Here is a 16,255-nt window from a genome sequence, read left to right as displayed (position 1 = left end):
CATCACTGGGCTGTGATTATCATGGCCTTGCGTTTGTTTTTCTAGTCTGAGCAGGCCAACTTCATGTCTGGTCTGCAGGACCAGCACATGCCTCCCGGAGGTTAATTACCCTGTTGAAGTTGAGGTCAGTGGTCCGCAGTTGATTTATAACCTTAACAACTTAAATAACTGAAGAAACTGTGCAGCCATTTTAGGTCACCTGAAATCCAGCAATACAACAGAAAATACACGTTGTGTTTCGTAAAGGACCATTAATTCAAAACTATCATGATATAATGGCGCGGACCTCCGCATATATTCGGTCCCGAAGGTGTTTATTATTATATTACTCTGATATCTAAAGAGTGTTGCAATAACAGGAACAACGTTACTTAAGCTCTATTACTGATTAAAGAATAAAAACAATCAGATTCATGATTAAAAGTTAACTTTATCTAATAGGTACTGAGTTATTTAGTATTGAAGCGCCACCTGCTGGTCTAATTACGGCATCGGCACTCGTCCGGGCACGCGGGTTGCGTACACGCCGCCGTCACGACGTGACGTGAACGCGGAAGTAGCGCAACCCAAATCCCGGAGCGCTGAGCGTTAGCTTCATGGGAACGTCGGAATTTTCAAGAAAAAGGGACATAAATTAATGTCATGATTTCAAAATCATGACTTTCAAAAATATGTTATCACCACAATGGCTGGAATTTAAATAAATGGTAAGATTCATGAAAATATTCTTTAATTTTTAAAACCTGTAGAAACCATTTAATTATCTTTAATGTCGTTTTTACAAAATTAATTGCATAAAATATATAGTAATTCGAGGACTAATATTTAGTGTGGGTTTATTTTAATTTAGTTATCTAATTTATGATGACTGAGCCACTAACATTAATAATTTTTGCCAAAGTTATTTTAGAAAATATTAATCTTTATATAATGCAGCAGAAACAGCATTTGGAAACTGGTTTTGAATGCATCACGCGTCAGTACCTTAATGATTTTTGTAAATAACATCTACATTTTCCTGGTTTAATCATTCTTCCTGGTTGGTTCTAGTTTAAACCCATTACATGAAAAATAAATTGGTATACCTAAAGCTGCTGGACTCTCACAGACCTACAGATGAGGCGGCAGATGCGCAGGAGAGGCCTGAGCTCGCTGAAGGAGCTGGACGCCTTCCCTAAAGTGTCAGAGAGTTATGTGGAGACCTCAGCCACGGGAGGAACAGGTCTGTTTCCACTGTTGTCAACCTGTTCGGTAACAGAACCAGAACAGTCATCGCCCTCTCCTTCCTCTCCACAGTGTCCCTGATAGCCTTCAGCTCCATGGCACTTCTGGCTGTTTTAGAGTTCTTTGTTTATCGGGACACTTGGATGAAGTATGAGTATAAAGTCGATAAGGATTTTTCTAGGTGGGTTTCGCGGTGTCCAGAAGCATCACATAGTTATTACACAAACCAGTCCTGATATTCTGTCGTGTCGTTGACAGTAAAATGAGAATAAACATTGATATTACGGTCGCCATGAAATGCCAACGTGAGTGTTCAGAAACTATTCCACAACAAAAAGAACCGCCACATCCGACTCCAACAGGAAAATGACGTGTTCGTTTTCCCCATTTGCAGATGTAGGAGCTGATATTCTGGACTTGGCTGAGACCATGATCACTTCCAATGGCCTCCAGTACGAGCCTGTGAGTGAAGCCATCATAAACACACCGTCTGTCTTTGTTTCCCTTCTGTAATTTTCCTGCCCCCCCCCTCAAAAAAATGCTTTTGTTCCAGACCATCTTTGACCTGACTCCACAGCAGAGACTGTGGCAAAGGTGAGCTCGGGTGTTCCTCTTCTTCATTTTCTTTTATTATTTACTGAAGGTTAAAATGTAGGCTCTTGAAACCCAAACTGGAGTATTTCTGGCATGTGTGCGTTTTTCAGGTCGCTCCTTCTTGTACAGAGCAGAATAAAAGAAGAACATGCTCTCCAGGAGGTCCTTTACAAAACCCTCCTCAAAGGAGGTCCCACGGCTCTGCCGTTGTGGCATTAAATATATGCATGTGTGTGTGTGTGTGTGTGTGTGTGTGTGTGTGTGTGTGTAGAAAGGATGCTGCGATGGAGCCACATAATGCTTGCAGGATATATGGGCACATTTACGTCAACAAGGTGGCGGGAAACCTTCACATTACTGTGGGAAAGTAAGAAACAGACCGACCAGGGCAGCTAACTGATCACCACACTCTTGAAACAGCAAGTGCTAGCATAAATATTCGGTTTCAGGGAAGATAGGGCACTAACAGACGCCTCCAGCGGTCAGTCTGCTCAATCAGGAGACTCTAATCCTCATTTCCTCTTCTTTTTCAGGCCAATTCACCATCCTCAGGGTCACGCCCACATAGCGGCTTTTGTGAGCCACGAGAGTACGTAAACCTGAGCAGGTCTTATCAGCGCCAGCCTGATTGTTTTCCAATCAAATTGACCCTTTGCCGGTCCTGTTGCAGCATACAACTTTTCTCATCGGATAGACCACTTGTCGTTCGGGGAGGAGATAACAGGCATCATTAATCCTCTCGACGGTACAGAGAAAATTACTTCCAAACGTGAGTTTACTGACTTTAAAAGTAAAGTAAAAAAGAGGTGATGTTGGTTTTCTTGGAATTGTCTGAATCTCCGTCTGTAGCTAACACGTTTTCCTGCAGATACCCAGATGTACCAGTACTTCATCACCGTGGTTCCGACCAGATTAGTCACGCACAAGGTATCTGCTGACACGCACCAGTTTTCCGTGACCGAACGGGTGAGTGAATCCAGAAAACCCTTTATTCCCCTCGGATCCATCTATTGAGCCTCGGTCATCACTCTGTATTGATCCAGCAGTGCCTTTCTGCTGCACATATGCGATTTATGCTGGGTTCCGCTCAAGGTTTCTTCCTCTTGACGACGCGTGTCTTCCAGGAGCGGGTGATAAACCACGCCGCGGGCAGCCACGGTGTTTCGGGCATCTTTGTGAAGTATGACACCAGCTCTCTGACGGTGACGGTCACCGAACAGCACATGCCGCTGTGGCAGTTCCTGGTGCGACTGTGCGGAATAGTCGGGGGAATATTCTCCACGACAGGTGGGTCTGGGGAAAAGAAAAGGGAAAATGGAAACAGGAAAAACTGTTTATTTATTTATTTTTTTAATAAAGGAATGCTCCACGGGCTGGTCGGCTTCTGGTGTGATGTGATCCGCTGTCGCTTTCGACCCCGTCAGCCCAGAGAGGCGAGATAACTGTTTTTCTTAAATATTCTAGTCTATTGGAAACTTCTTTTAAAACCGTGTTGAACCTGTTGTAGGACATGCAGGTACGCGGTCCGATGAATGCCACCAATCACCACGGGCCCCCGGGGGCTGACCCCGGCCCTCAGGAGTAGTGCCGTCCTGCCTCCATCTCTGCTGCTGCTCACTGTGTGGTTTCATGTCAATATTACCTGTGAAACATTGAAATCAAGCTCATCTGGAGTACCTGTCGCCGGTGTTTATTATTTACTCCAAGAGCTCTGTTTGTTGACCTTTAACCTTCACATTCATTCCAGTTGTTATGCGTACAGCCTTACCAAAGCATCAGTTTGTTCCGTGGGTTCTGCCTGTTTTGAGCACTTTACTGTTCAAAATTCACATTTCCTTCCAGATTTTATGTGTAATTTGGACTGTTGACCTTTATGGTTCCTGGGCAAATTCTGCTCAAGTTGTGTGTTATTAATTTATTGAAAAATAATTGTAAAAGGGGAGGCCATCCAAAAAAAGTTGATTGTGCTTTTCTGTTTAACAAGATAGAATTTCAGAGTTCGTTCGTCCAACATTGTGAAGGAACTTTCCAGCATGAGTGGAAGGGACACACAGAGATCACCGTGGGAAAGCAATTGTTTATCCAAATATAGGTTAGTTATTTGTTATTTATTGTTACCTCTGCTAAGGAGGTTACGAAACACACCGCATTTGTCAGTGTAAAAAAATTCAAAATGTCATGAACATATTTAAACGAAACTTTCAGGAACTGGCAGATTATTAAATTTTGCTGATGTTCTGGATTCTTGAGGCACTTTAACCTTTGGCCTTCCAAAGATCATGGGCCAAAATCAAAGCAAGTTGCTTTGATTACAAAGCAACCTTCTACGTTATGTGACCTTGTAGGCTACGGCCTATATACCATATATATACTATACTGAGGGTGGAGGTCGGAGCTTTGTTTTGTAGTTATAAACCTGAGTGAATATTGTATGTAAATACACATCAGGCAACGTGATATGCATTTGTTGCATCATCTGTTACACTTGTGGAAATAAATATATTGGGATATTAAAACCTATTATCCAAAAATTTGAAGGAAGATCAGAAAAATCTGCCAAGGAGTGAATACAGACTCCATGTTTTCTAAAAAGGCCCCCAGAGGCAGCATGTACATGAACAAATAACATGAACAAATAAATTTCCATCACATCTTATGTCATTGTATTCATTTTTAATTTTTCATTTCAGTTTTACAGCACGATAAGCTAGAGAGAAGTGAAACAGTATCTGGGTAGAATGGGTAGAATTCATCCAGATGGACTAAAAAAGTTCTCGTTTGAAATGGCGCAGCACCCCCTGGTGCCAGATGAAAGGATCCTGGGTTCCAGAGTCCGAAAGGCAACAGTTGAGGAAGCAGCCTGATCCTGACAAAGGCAGCTCATCATGGGGTTAAAAGCTTTTCATCTCTTATAAAGCAAGAGATAAAAGGACATGATAAAATAAATAAAAGCCCATAATGGCACTGTTGAAATGAAAATTATCTAGTTTTTGTCCAAATGTTTGCTGGGTACTAATAACTGCAACAATGCCATCTCAAACATTGATTGATCTGTTTAACAAAATCAGGGACGATGAGAACGCCCACAAGATTGTTTCCCTGCTTCATCTGATGCTTCACATGGGTACCAAGCAATTAGAGAGTGGGGAACAAGCTCTGGATCCAGTCTGTGCCCTAACTCAAGAGCTCCTGGAGCAAAAGACCATTGTCAAGAACCTGAGTGAGTTGATCGACCAACAGGAGATCAACAAAACATCACAACTTGAGCAGAAATATATAGATATAAACAAGAAGCTTATGGACCTCCACAAAAAGAACCTTTTGATTACTGAAGTGAATAAGCGGATTTATATGAAGTGCAAAAGACTGGAGGGAAAACATGAGGAGCTCTGCCAATCCAACAAAAGTATAAAGCAAGACATGAAGGAGCAGAGATCTCTTATGCTGGATCTTCAGCAGAGGTTGGAGAGCTTAGAGGCCAAGAAGAACACGAAAGATGACTTACTGGACTCGGAGGATGTCAAGGAGAAGGATGTCAGGAGAGAAGATGGGAAGCCCTGTCCTCCAATCCCAAAGACAACGGAAGAGCCGAAGGAGCAGAAATCTTTAAAACCGGCTCTCCAGCAGAGGTTTGACAGGTCAGAGGGCAAGAAGTGCCAGGATGCTTTGTTGGACAAAAAGGAGGACACCTCAAAGCCGCGCAATGGCCAGAAGAAGCTCGTCAGCTCCTCAAAAGCAGGGAAAGAAAATGTGACTGAAGCAGAAAAAGAGAAGCAGCGCAAGATGATGGCAAAACCCCATGATGCGCCTGAGAACAAGTCAGAGAAGAAGGCGTGTTCAGCCACTGCACAGGAGCCTCCTAAACTGGGAAACAGAAATAAGAACTGCAATGACAAGGTGGCGGCCTGCAGCAGGACGAGCGCCAAAGCCAAACAGGTTTCCGAGGACAACAGTGTACGCAAACCTAGAAACCCCGCGTTGTTAAAAGTTCGGAGCGACAAGCTGACAAATGAAAAGAAAACAACGCCCGACAACAGGAAGCCTCGAGTTGATTTGGGCCCCAACCTCAAAGATACAAAACCAGTAAAGGTTCCATTACGTTTAGAGAAGAAAGAACCCAAATTACCTCCAATAGTGAACAAAGACAAGACCATGCCTTTTCACAAACCCTGTGCGAAGGAAAATGTGCTGCCTGGACGAGTTATTCCCAACAGATGTAGGACAACGGTCACGAATGCCGTTCAGGCCTTACGGGGGATGTCCCTGAAGAAACCTGTCCAACCTCAAGCCACAGCAAAGACCAGGACTCTCAAATGTCCCCCTTTGGAGAGAAAGCCTCTTTTCCAATACAGCACCATTCCCAAACTCACAGGAGCAAATGCATCAGCAGGAACGCCCAAAACAGAAACAGTGATCGTAACCAGCATTTCACCGCTGCCCCCAATCAAAAATATTCCCTTCAAGAGAGACGAGGATTTTTCATCGTGGAAGCACGACAGTTTCATTGATTCTTTTGGCAACGATTAACAAAACAAAGATTGTGCAAGACTCTGACCAGAGTCATTTTATCTTCAGTTGAAGGTGATCTTGCCAAGACATTTATCCCCTCTAGCTTTGATTTCTTCATCACCTTCAATCTTTGGATTTTCCTGAATTTTAACCCCATCATCTACATTTTTGTGTTTTTCTTTTACACTCTGACTGTAATAAAAGTTGTCTATGTAGTTTATATAACAGCAGTCAGATGTTACAACAACATAGTAAAGAGATGATAAAGATGGGAGGATGTAAATGATGGGTATCCAGTGGGCATATCTCTATGACTATGTCACTGAATAAATAATCTACATCAGTGGTTTTCAACTGGTGGGTCATGGACCCAAAAGTGGGTCGTGGACCCATTCGGTGTGGGTCACGGACAGCTGGTAAAAAACATAATAATGGACATTTATTTTAAAAGGCACACATCAGACACGTGCTAGTCTAGGTGCTAGCCATGGTAACTGCTATTTGATTGATGCTCGCTTTGTTTTTATTGCTTGGAGGTAAGATGACAAAATAAATTGTGAATTTTTGTTCATTGAGTGTAAAAAGCGACAGAAAGCCAAGAGTGGGTTGTGACTTAATGACCGTGGGAAAATGTGTGTTTTTTTTTTTTAAATTCCAGTTTACTCTCAGTTGAAAAACATGCAATGAGCCCATCTTTCTTAAGTTGCCCCCCTGATTTTTGTGCAGCTGCCTCAACAACATACTGACCCCTTCTCCCCCAGAACCGGAGGACAGCCCCAGCCAAGCTGTAAATACACAAGAGCACATGATCTGCATCAAACTGCAACAATTAGCGTTGCTGGGGCCTGGAAGAGTGCGGGCTTTGTGCCTTGAGTAAACTGGGGGGAAGGTGCCTGGGGTTTGAGCCAATGAGAGCGGGAAAAACATGCAGGCAGTAGAAGTGTGTGTGTGTGTGTGTGTGTGAGTGGGGGGGGCTGGGGGGGTTAGATATGTTCCAACACTGTTCCAGAAGTTGTTTGCTAACGGACCACTAGTATGTTTCGAAAGGGAGAAAAAAGGAGTTGCTAAAAACCACTAGAGAGTTGCGTCAACAACCTAAACAAGCTCACAAACTGGTGTAAGAGACAGGGTGGGGGCTCGAGGTCTGTAAAAGAGGACAAAATGGACACAAAGAACGACAACAATGGCAAGAATGAGGAAAAAGATGGGGAGAGAGTGCACCTTCGGAGGGAGATCGGGCTGCTGCCCGCGGTGTCCTTCATCATCGGGACGGTGGTGGGCAGTGGAATCTTCATCGCACCCAAGGGGGTCCTGATGAACAGCGGCAGCGTGGGGCTCTCTTTGCTAGTATGGGCACTTTGCGGGATCCTCTCCTTGTTTGGTAAGATGACGTAAAATATCCCCATATCTGACAATATGACAAAGGTTTAACCAAAATTCTTTAGTAAACAAGAAAGTTGGATGTTTACATTGACATTAAAATGAGTGAGATCTTCAGGACTCTGGTTTTTAAGGGGCCCTGTGCTATGCCGAATTGGGTACTACTTTCTCAAAATCGGGGGGCCACTACACGTACCTGATGGAGACGCTGGGACCCCTGCCTGCCTTTCTACGCCTCTGGGTTGAGTTCCTATTCATCAGGTTGGTCAGGCGTCACTCTTTGTTCTTTATTCCGACTCCAAGTTGAAGTCACGAGCAAAAGTGTGGGATTTCCAGGCCGGCCGTGGTGTCCTACGTGTCCTTGGCTTTCGGTCGCTACGTGGTGGAGCCTTTCTTTGCCCCGTGCCTTGCGCCCGTGGCACTCATCAAACTCGTGAGCATCCTCGGAGTGAGTGAGTGGCTTTTGAACCGTCCCCCCTGTACAACAGCGGTCCCTGCACGCCGCCCACGAGCGCCTGTTTGACTCTTTGCCTCTGGCTGTTGGCAGCGTTTGTGGTGGCCATCAACTGCTGGAGCGTGACCCTGGCGTCGCGCACTCAGGTGACGTTGACCTTTATTAAGATGTTCGCTCTGGTCCTCATCATCATCCCTGGTGTCATTGCCCTGGCCAAAGGTAGGTCCCTCAGATTCCAGCTCCTCCTCATCCATTTGTTAAACTGTCGCTTGTGTTTAGGGAAAACTGAAAATTTCCACAATGGTTTTGAAATGGACTTGCTGACCCTGGACCGGTTGCCACTGGCCTTCTATAATGGGTTATATGCCTATGGCGGCTGGTAAGGAAGTGTTTACTGCATGAAGAACCTTTCCACTGTTGTCCCCTGAGCTCCTTTCCGTCTTTAGGTTTTACCTGAACTTCGTCACTGAAGAGATCATAAAGCCACAGAGGTATCTGAACTTCGGTTCTGATTTTTATTTTATTTAATTGCTTTACATCCCTTTGTGATATTTCCCCATTACAGAACAATACCAGCGGCAATAATCTTCTCCATGGTGACGGTGACGGTGTTTTACGTCCTGGTCAACGTGGCCTACTACACCATGATGAGCCCTGCTGAGCTGCTGCAGTCCGAGGCCGTGGCCGTGGTCAGTGGCGCGCCACGCCGGACCTGAACCCTGGCTGCAGCTTCAGATTTCATTTATTCGTTTCACCTGCAGACGTTTGCCAACCGCGCCCTGCAGGGCTTGGCGTCCCTGGTTCCCTTCCTGGTGGCCCTGTCCTGCCTTGGAGCGCTCAACGGGGGCTTCTTCGTGTCACCCAGGTACGGGAGCTCTCCGGTGACGGAGCTTCCCACTGATTTATTGAGGGTAATTTGGGTGTTTGTGCTTTAGGATGCTGTTTGTGGGGGCCAGAGAGGGCCACTGGCCCATAATCTTTTCCATGATTCACATCCGCAGACAGACGCCTTTGCCTGCAGTGCTGCTGCTGGTAAAATGGAAGCACTAACCCACCAGTCAAACCACTACTAAACCAGTAAACCCAAATCTGAATGTAAACTACTGCAGTGTGACCACAGCTTCGTTTATTCCCCCAGTATCCTTCGGTGATGTTCATGATACTCACAGGGGAGATCTACGAGCTCATCAACTTCGTCTCCTTCGCTCGCTGGTTCTTCATCGCCTTGGCAACCTTGGGGATGCTTATCCACCGGTATCGCTTCCCCCTCCACCCACGACCTTTCAAGGTTGGAAGCGCCTTCGTTCCCTCACCGTAACCTAGATTCTAAATTCACCTGTGATTAATCCGAAGGTGCCGCTGGTCATCGCCGTCACCTTCACCGTGGTTTGCTTCTTCATCGTGTGTCTGTCCTTGTACTCGGACCCCTGGAACACGGGCCAGAGCTGCATCCTCACGCTGACCGGGGTCCCCGTCTACTATGCCACCGTCCATCGGTTCCGCTTGCCTCACAAGTGGAGACGCGTCTTCAGTAAGTCACAATCGAAATTAAACTAGAGCAGCTTTCCATCCGATTAAAACCTCACTCCGAATGTCTGATCTGGGGTTAAGCTTTGTCACCCGTGATCATTGTGACTCTTCATTATTCCCAGACTCCTGCAGCAAGCAGCTGCAGATCCTCTTGGAAGTGGCTCAGCAGGAAATCCAGACATTCTGAAGAATCCAGACCGTTTTCTCCTCTCCCTTCAAATCCACAAAGATGCTAGTGTACATCTTTTTTAAACGTACCTATTAATGGTTTACCGTTGTTGCCATGGCTTCCTCTGTTCTCTCTGGGGTCAAAAGGGAAGCAATAAAGTTGTTGAACACAGAAATAATCTATAAATGTGTCTTTTATTCAAACATAAATAAAATAGAGCACCCTGGTTCTTGATAATTAACCAATCAGGGCTTTAGAAAGTGCGGCTCAACTCGTTAACATGGCTGTATTAAAGTCCTTCATACTGCATCAGGAGCGACACCAGGGTTTATTGTACAGTCACAGAAACAGGAAAAGGCACGCACGTTTCAAATCTGGCCGCTAGAAATCTGCAAACACACACGGTAACAGTATCAGAAATGCTACCCTTGTGGCGCACAGAAAACAAATATGGCTGACAGGCTGAGGATGTGCTAAAAATATGGTGCAGAAGTTGTCAGCATCTACTGTACAAAGATCTATCACTGTTAGTGCTATCAGACATTTAACAACACAGGATCTCTAGCTAAAATCTAAGTCGGTTCCAGTCGAAACAAACCCCGCTGGCTCGAAGAGGCGATATAAAATCTTCCAATTTACATTTTCAAAAGCCAAGTTATATATTAAGATGTGCAAATCGACACGAATAACACAAAAGGTGGCACATGTGGCTGAAGCAACGCCGCGTGAAGGTCCCACACGTTTGAAGGGGGAGGTGATGAGCAAACGCACGTCAGCTGGAGGAAACCGTCCAGTTGGCGTTAACAGAGCTCCTGTGAGCGTTGAGCTGCGGCGGTAGTGTTCTAAAAACTCTCCCCGCGTTCCTTCAAACTCTTTGAAATGCGTACTGGCATCTCAGGCTACTTGAACTGGGGGATGAGCTCCGACCAGCTGATGTTGGCCATGCCCATGTCCTCGTCCTCCAGACCAGAGAAGCTGATGTCCACCAGTATCTTGCTCAAGCTGTCGTTCATTAAATCCAACATGAGGCCTTCTGTCAGAGACTGGTTGGGCGGTGGCGTCATCCCCGTCTGGAGCGGCTCTTTATAGTCGACCGCGCCATTTGCCTTTGTGGGCGCCAGTGTGAGCAGCTCTCTGGGGGAGTTGAACAGTGGCAACTCTTTGAAGGGGGTGCTGTTAAAGCTAAAGGTAGTGTAGTCGTGCTGAGGCGTAACGGCTGGTCCACCGGGTGTGCGGATGGGGCTAAAGTCCAGGATGTTTTGGCTCCCTTTCCCCACAGGGGTCACTTTCCAGGGTTCGGCTGAGTCGTTAGACGGGGGCCTGCTGGGCGTGGACGAGATCAGGTGGCTGCTGCTGTTTTTAATGGGCGTCTTGAAGGAGAACTCCTTGTCCGGACTGTGGTTCTCATGCAGCTCTGTATCCCGCAGGTCCTGGAAGGTGGAGGCATCCAAGACTACACCAGAGTCGAAGAGCGTGCTCTCAGGACAGAGGAGGACGGGCTCCTCTTGTCTGGAGTGAACCAGATGCTGTTTACGACGCGAGCTCCTGCCTTGTCCCTTCAGAAGGGTTTTGGGAGTCTGGGATTGAACTGGACTGCGCAGTGGCTCTTCCTTGACCTCCGCTTTGATGGCTTTGCTCTCCTGAGGATCCATCAGCAAAACAGAGGTGTCACCTTGTGCCACCTGTCAAAGACATTTAACCAACGCTTTAGATCTCATCTGCAGTTCGTTTAGGTAAACAAATTATTTTCTCAGTTAAACATAGAAGCTTGAATCTGCAACATATGGTTAAAATGTCTTTTTAACTCTGTTCAGTGTAACCTTCACCTTTGGAGCTATTCGCACCCTCTTAGCTCCCCGTGACGTTTTGTGCTGTGATGAAGAGGGGGTAAACTGGACTCCAGCGGCTGGGAGGAATACAGGGGGGGCAACTGGGAGCTGGACGGGAACCAAGTAGCAGTCAGCTCGGGGCAGAAGGGGCTTCATCCTTTTCTCTGATTGGAGGAAAGCGCGGTTTAGAGGAGCACAATAGCTGAAGCTGCTGTGAACTTCTATCGACTCCACACGGCAGGTCACTCACCAGAGCCACTCGGTGTTTTTCTCTGGTCATGATTCACCTTCTTTTGTTGCTGCGAAAATAAAAAGGACATCACTTTACAAAGTCTGACTGTTGTTATTGTGTCCCGTCACGATGACTAAATGCCAAAGTGCCCATTTAGTATTTGAATGTCGAGGAAGTCCTTTGTGCTCCATCCTACACATCACACACGAGAATGCCTGCAAGAAGTAAAAAGGTCCCAAAGCAAGCTACTAACTATTTGTCTTCGGTGTCCCTGCTGCTCATGTCACGTCCTCCTGTCAGAGAAATATTTTCTCCAGCTACAGCTGAGCTAATTGGTTCAATGAGCTTAATGACAAACCCCCCCCCGAGATCCTATTTTATTCTGCCTGAGCGCACAGGTGAGGACCGAGCCTCGTCCAAAGAAGACACATCTCACCTGCTGGGACATTAAAAGCATCTGCACTGGGACAGGAACCGTGGCTGCGTCAGCTTCATTCTGGAAAAAATGCACAACAGGACAGAGGAGGCCCATTAAAGCTTCAAAATCTATTTTAAAACACTCTTTCAATCAACGGATGCACAAAACTTGAAAGGACACGGAGGGAGCTGAGGGGGAATTGTTGCTCACCCTGCAAACCTGATCAAACGTGATGCAGCGATTGGCTTCAGGCCGGATAGTCCAGTAAGACATTTTGCCGTCTAAAGACGTCTCGCGGATAAACATGTCATGTAGCGAGAGGTTGTGACGAATGGAATTCTGCAACGATAAATGAGAACAACGTCGTCAGTTTCTAGTTTTGTTTCACTGGGACGCGAATGAGCCTTCAGAGGTACCTTCCATCCCGGTTTGGCCACCTGTCGAAAGTACGGGAAGCGGTCCTCGATCCACGTGTAAATCTCCTTGAGCGTCATCCTCCTGCTCCCGTGGCTGTTAATAGCAAACTGGATCAGTGCCATGTAGGAGTACGGCGGCCTCTCCGCCGGTGGCACTTTAACCTCGTCTGCACATTCGGCCTGTGTGGGTAAAGGAAGCTAGAAAGATTAGCGGCACCAGCGTTTAGAAATGTTGGCGAATTGACAAGAAGCTGCAGCCAACCTGGGAATGTAAATCCACGTTTTCCTTGTTGGAGGTCTGCTTGGCAGGTTTTGCTGGTGCGGCACAGGTGCTGCTTCCTCGAAGACACTGCAGCCCGGTGAGGCTGTCTTCCAAGGGGTGACACTCAAGGTCCTTGTTCACTAAGTACACGCAAAGAAAATAGTCAGTGGTGTAACTAGAGAGGGAATCGTTTGAAACACCAAGAAAACCTACGTGTTTTGAGGGCAGGGACAGGCTTATTAGACACGTGGTGTATCATTTCCATCGAATGACAAGCTGAAACCCTCGTAGAGCCTCTATTCTCGCCTGCAGGAGGTCCAGAGCCATGGCCATTCCCACTAAGTAGGATGAACTTGCTGGGGCCCTTGGAGCCAGACTCTTTGCCTTTAGCGCTGAGCACCTGGATTACATTCTGAACGTCTGCCGTTTTGGGAATGACGACCACCTTTGTATCTGTCATGAACGGGTGATCCAGTACACGGATGCCATCAGGGAAGCACCAGCTGTTGGAGGATCCCGAGGGCTGTTTGGAGGCTGCAGCAGGTTGGCTTTTGGATTCAGCTGCTGGAGGATCATTTTGCTGAAAGGGTAACTTCCTTCGTCTCAGGATCAGTGGTCTTCTTGGGCTCCGTCTCATGGTTGTCAGATCACTGGAAATGCTCCTTGGTGATGGCTGGTTTTCTAAAAAGTAATGACAGATCGAGACACCAACATCAAGTTAACCAGAAATAAAATACAGACTTTATTTCGCATCGACTACCACAAGACTCCAAGCTCCGTGAAATTTTACTCCGTGAGTTTTATGTAACGGTAACCGTTGGTGTCCCCCCCACGAATCTGACAGTTACCACAAGTGACCGAATCAAGCAACCAAAGGCCAGGAAGACTGAATTTAAAGAACAAAGTGGTTTCCAGAAACGCGGTTAACTAGACAGGATTTCCATTGTGGTGGAATCCCAAATGACGTGTCGCTCACCAGCGTCATCGCTTCGCGTTTAGATTATTATTCCATATTAACCCTCAGCGAAATCGCAGGTTTGTGAGCATGAGGAAACGAAGACACGCCATTCAAGAGGCGGTGGCAGTTTAGAAACATGTATGCTAATATTAGAGTTGACATGCTACAAACCACTCCATCATGTCGCAGCACTCAGTGACCGCGGATGCCATTTAATTTATGCTATGTATACGCCGTTTCGCATGCACGTCACTGATATCATTCCGCAAAAATGTTCAAACGTTAACGATCGCCAACAGGCTTAGATCTGTGGACATACGCTAACACAATTAGCATGCTGGCTCAGCTCCACTTGGTAGTTAGCGTAAGCTAACCATTGTTTTCTCATAGCACCTAAGCTAAAAGGAGACAAACCTTCATAACTGCAACGTTTCAGCCGGTTCCGCTTTTTTCGCCCCCTGTCGCTAGTCGAAACGGTAATCTTGTAATCTACGTTGAGCCTAACGAACGGCAAGAGCGCGTATTTTCTTCCATTTCATGCTATTTACAGCCTGTCCAGGCGATTCAGAGGCGTTTTTGAATTTTGGCGCTGCGCGTGCTGCCGTCCTCGCCGCGTCACGTGACCCGCGGATTGGCCAATGGCGGCAGGACGAACTGGTCACGTTGGTTGACGGTCAGAATGGAAAGACGAAAGACGACAACCAAAAGATTGTGTCGTGTCAAAATCAGGGCACATTCAGCTACGAATTAATTGTTTTAATTGTTTTAAGTGACTCACGCGAAGTACTTTAAGGTGCGTATGTATTTACCAACAACTTTGTTCTATCGTAAACTGCCCACTGTTGATTCAAATAAACTGCAAGGGGGAAGCGGTTTGACTTTGATAATAAATGTATTTGGGTGTAATGTATGTTGATCTAGCGTCCTGTCCCGTCCAACAGGTTCTCGACAATGATTTCTATTAATGCCCCGAAAAGTTAAGACGGAGAAACCTCCCCTGCAGTTCCTGGAACGGACTCTGTGTGGCGCCAGAGTACAGAATGCTCCTGAAGTCAGAGCAGCTATCAATCCCAAAGATTTCTTTACAGACAGGCAAGAGCAGGACACCACAGCCCTCAAGTCATGGGTGGGTTTACTCATCCGTCTAAATGTTGTCATTTTATCTACATATGTTGCATGATGTGTTTTTATATTTGTTTTCATGTTTTAGGTCAGCCCACAGTTTCAGACCTCATTTGCTGCGGCTGCTCCAGCGAGACGAGGGAGGAGAAGATGTCAGCCGGCCACAAACATTCTGGACAGTCGCAGTCACCTGGACAGGAGAAACAGCGTGTGCAAATTTCCATCGTTGACATTTAAGTCGAGGTTAGGCGACCAGCCTCGTCGACAACCGAGTGAACGGACGAGGAAAGCTGCTGCACAGAACTCGGACACACCAAAGAGACGTGTGACATCGGCCAGAAATGGTCACGCAGGGAGGTGTTCTGATGGTGCTGCCTCCTCCAGCAGGTGTTTGATCCAACCCGGGGCCCCTTCCGCTCCAGACAAACAAAGGGACAGCACTTCAACAACCCCAGCCTCTGCTGAGGTCAGCAGTTTTGGCCCACCACCTAATGTGGACACTCCAGATGTAACGCAAGAAGGGATCAGGTGTCCCTCCCCCAACCCTCTACACATGTTGCTGCATCGCTCGTGTTCGCCATGCAATCAGCCACCTGACGTTTTGGTAGCTGATACTCCGGAGAGAGATTATGGGCTGAAGGTGACGTGGAGGAGAAGGAAGGACCTGATGACAGTGATGAAAGCGAGGGGCTATCTCTCTGACTCAGACGTGCTAATTCACAGCTCATATAGCCATTTGGCAACATGAGGAGGCCACAATGACATTCAAACCTTTCTGTCAGCAGACTCCTCTTTTCTTAAATAGATTTAGCACTAAGCAGAAGTGATGCTGACAGGCAATTATGGCAGTTCAGTGACCTTTTTATGTTTTGTATGACTCAGTCATTTTAAGAGGATATGAAATGACTCGGTTATGGTTGTAAAAATAATCCAATCATAATCTGCCTAAACTGTAAAACCGGTTACAAATTGATTAAACAGCTTCAATTTTACGGTCTTTTTATTTATAAAAGAGCTACCTAGAGATAAAACAGTGTAATTTGTGAGATATACGGAATCATGGGGGACTACTGTAATAAAATCAAGTCTAATATTTTGGTAATTTAAAAACACGCGTTCTTCTTTTTCTTACCAGGAAGAACAGTATCTAATATCATG

At 46.3% G+C, this 16,255-nt stretch overlaps 4 protein-coding genes and 1 long non-coding RNA gene across 6 annotated transcripts; 4 read left to right on the top strand and 1 right to left on the bottom strand.

Annotated features, from left to right (window-relative positions):
• Nucleotides 1-551: 551 nt before the first annotated feature.
• On the top strand, nt 552-4,474 carry LOC130519182 (endoplasmic reticulum-Golgi intermediate compartment protein 2-like). Its single transcript, XM_057022382.1, is given in 14 exon segments — nt 552-707; nt 1,109-1,222; nt 1,297-1,405; nt 1,483-1,529; nt 1,619-1,686; nt 1,778-1,818; nt 1,929-2,030; nt 2,090-2,185; nt 2,352-2,407; nt 2,489-2,587; nt 2,687-2,784; nt 2,943-3,105; nt 3,178-3,251; nt 3,326-4,474. Coding segments are annotated over 13 exon segments (1,137 nt in total). The 5' UTR covers nt 552-707; nt 1,109-1,116; the 3' UTR covers nt 3,404-4,474.
• A 2,826-nt stretch (nt 4,475-7,300) lies between these two features.
• si:ch73-352p4.8 (cystine/glutamate transporter) lies at nt 7,301-10,038 on the top strand. Of its 2 annotated transcripts, XM_057022295.1 has the most exons (12): nt 7,303-7,708; nt 7,842-7,968; nt 8,044-8,159; nt 8,255-8,380; nt 8,441-8,540; nt 8,608-8,652; nt 8,727-8,850; nt 8,923-9,026; nt 9,097-9,193; nt 9,300-9,449; nt 9,515-9,692; nt 9,814-10,038. In XM_057022295.1, exons 1-12 carry the CDS (start codon nt 7,489-7,491, stop codon nt 9,876-9,878), a joined length of 1,452 nt encoding a protein of 483 aa, XP_056878275.1. In that variant the 5' UTR covers nt 7,303-7,488; the 3' UTR covers nt 9,879-10,038. The 2 variants fall into 2 exon arrangements, with proteins under 2 accessions (XP_056878274.1, XP_056878275.1); XM_057022294.1 differs by having other exon boundaries at nt 7,301-7,708; nt 8,255-8,540.
• Nucleotides 10,039-10,169: 131 nt separating this feature from the next.
• foxm1 (forkhead box M1) lies at nt 10,170-14,576 on the bottom strand. Its single transcript, XM_057022275.1, has 9 exons — nt 14,390-14,576; nt 13,231-13,698; nt 13,018-13,157; nt 12,756-12,935; nt 12,550-12,678; nt 12,358-12,417; nt 11,940-11,988; nt 11,687-11,853; nt 10,170-11,542 (listed from the first exon to the last, which is right to left on the bottom strand). Exons 2-9 carry the CDS (start codon nt 13,652-13,654, stop codon nt 10,760-10,762), a joined length of 1,932 nt encoding a protein of 643 aa, XP_056878255.1. The 5' UTR covers nt 13,655-13,698; nt 14,390-14,576; the 3' UTR covers nt 10,170-10,759.
• Nucleotides 11,399-12,020, top strand: LOC130519190 (uncharacterized). Its single transcript, XR_008948240.1, has 2 exons — nt 11,399-11,593; nt 11,675-12,020. It is a non-coding gene; the product is annotated as an uncharacterized LOC130519190 (long non-coding RNA).
• Nucleotides 14,577-14,614: 38 nt separating the features above from the next.
• Nucleotides 14,615-16,089, top strand: rhno1 (RAD9-HUS1-RAD1 interacting nuclear orphan 1). The gene is made up of 3 exons (XM_057022337.1): nt 14,615-14,768; nt 14,917-15,101; nt 15,186-16,089. Exons 2-3 carry the CDS (start codon nt 14,940-14,942, stop codon nt 15,843-15,845), a joined length of 822 nt encoding a protein of 273 aa, XP_056878317.1. The 5' UTR covers nt 14,615-14,768; nt 14,917-14,939; the 3' UTR covers nt 15,846-16,089.
• Nucleotides 16,090-16,255: the final 166 nt, after the last annotated feature.

Source organism: Takifugu flavidus, chromosome 22 (assembly GCF_003711565.1).
Source record: "Takifugu flavidus isolate HTHZ2018 chromosome 22, ASM371156v2, whole genome shotgun sequence".
Taxonomy (NCBI): Eukaryota; Metazoa; Chordata; class Actinopteri; order Tetraodontiformes; family Tetraodontidae; genus Takifugu; species Takifugu flavidus.
This window is presented reverse-complemented; position numbering and strand designations above follow the sequence as displayed.

Coding starts and splice junctions, on each gene's coding strand:
- si:ch73-352p4.8 (XM_057022294.1), top strand. CDS start 7,489: ATGGACACAAAGAACGACAACAATGGCAAGAATGAGGAAAAAGATGGG. Junction 8,851..8,922: donor AGTCCGAGGCCGTGGCCGTG/GTCAGTGGCGCG, acceptor TTTCACCTGCAG/ACGTTTGCCAACCGCGCCCT. Junction 9,027..9,096: donor GGCTTCTTCGTGTCACCCAG/GTACGGGAGCTC, acceptor TTTGTGCTTTAG/GATGCTGTTTGTGGGGGCCA.
- foxm1 (XM_057022275.1), bottom strand. CDS start 13,654: ATGAGACGGAGCCCAAGAAGACCACTGATCCTGAGACGAAGGAAGTTA. Junction 12,936..13,017: donor ACGTGGATTTACATTCCCAG/GTTGGCTGCAGC, acceptor TTACCCACACAG/GCCGAATGTGCAGACGAGGT. Junction 11,989..12,357: donor TGCTTTTAATGTCCCAGCAG/GTGAGATGTGTC, acceptor TTATTTTCGCAG/CAACAAAAGAAGGTGAATCA.
- rhno1 (XM_057022337.1), top strand. CDS start 14,940: ATGCCCCGAAAAGTTAAGACGGAGAAACCTCCCCTGCAGTTCCTGGAA. Junction 15,102..15,185: donor CCACAGCCCTCAAGTCATGG/GTGGGTTTACTC, acceptor TTCATGTTTTAG/GTCAGCCCACAGTTTCAGAC.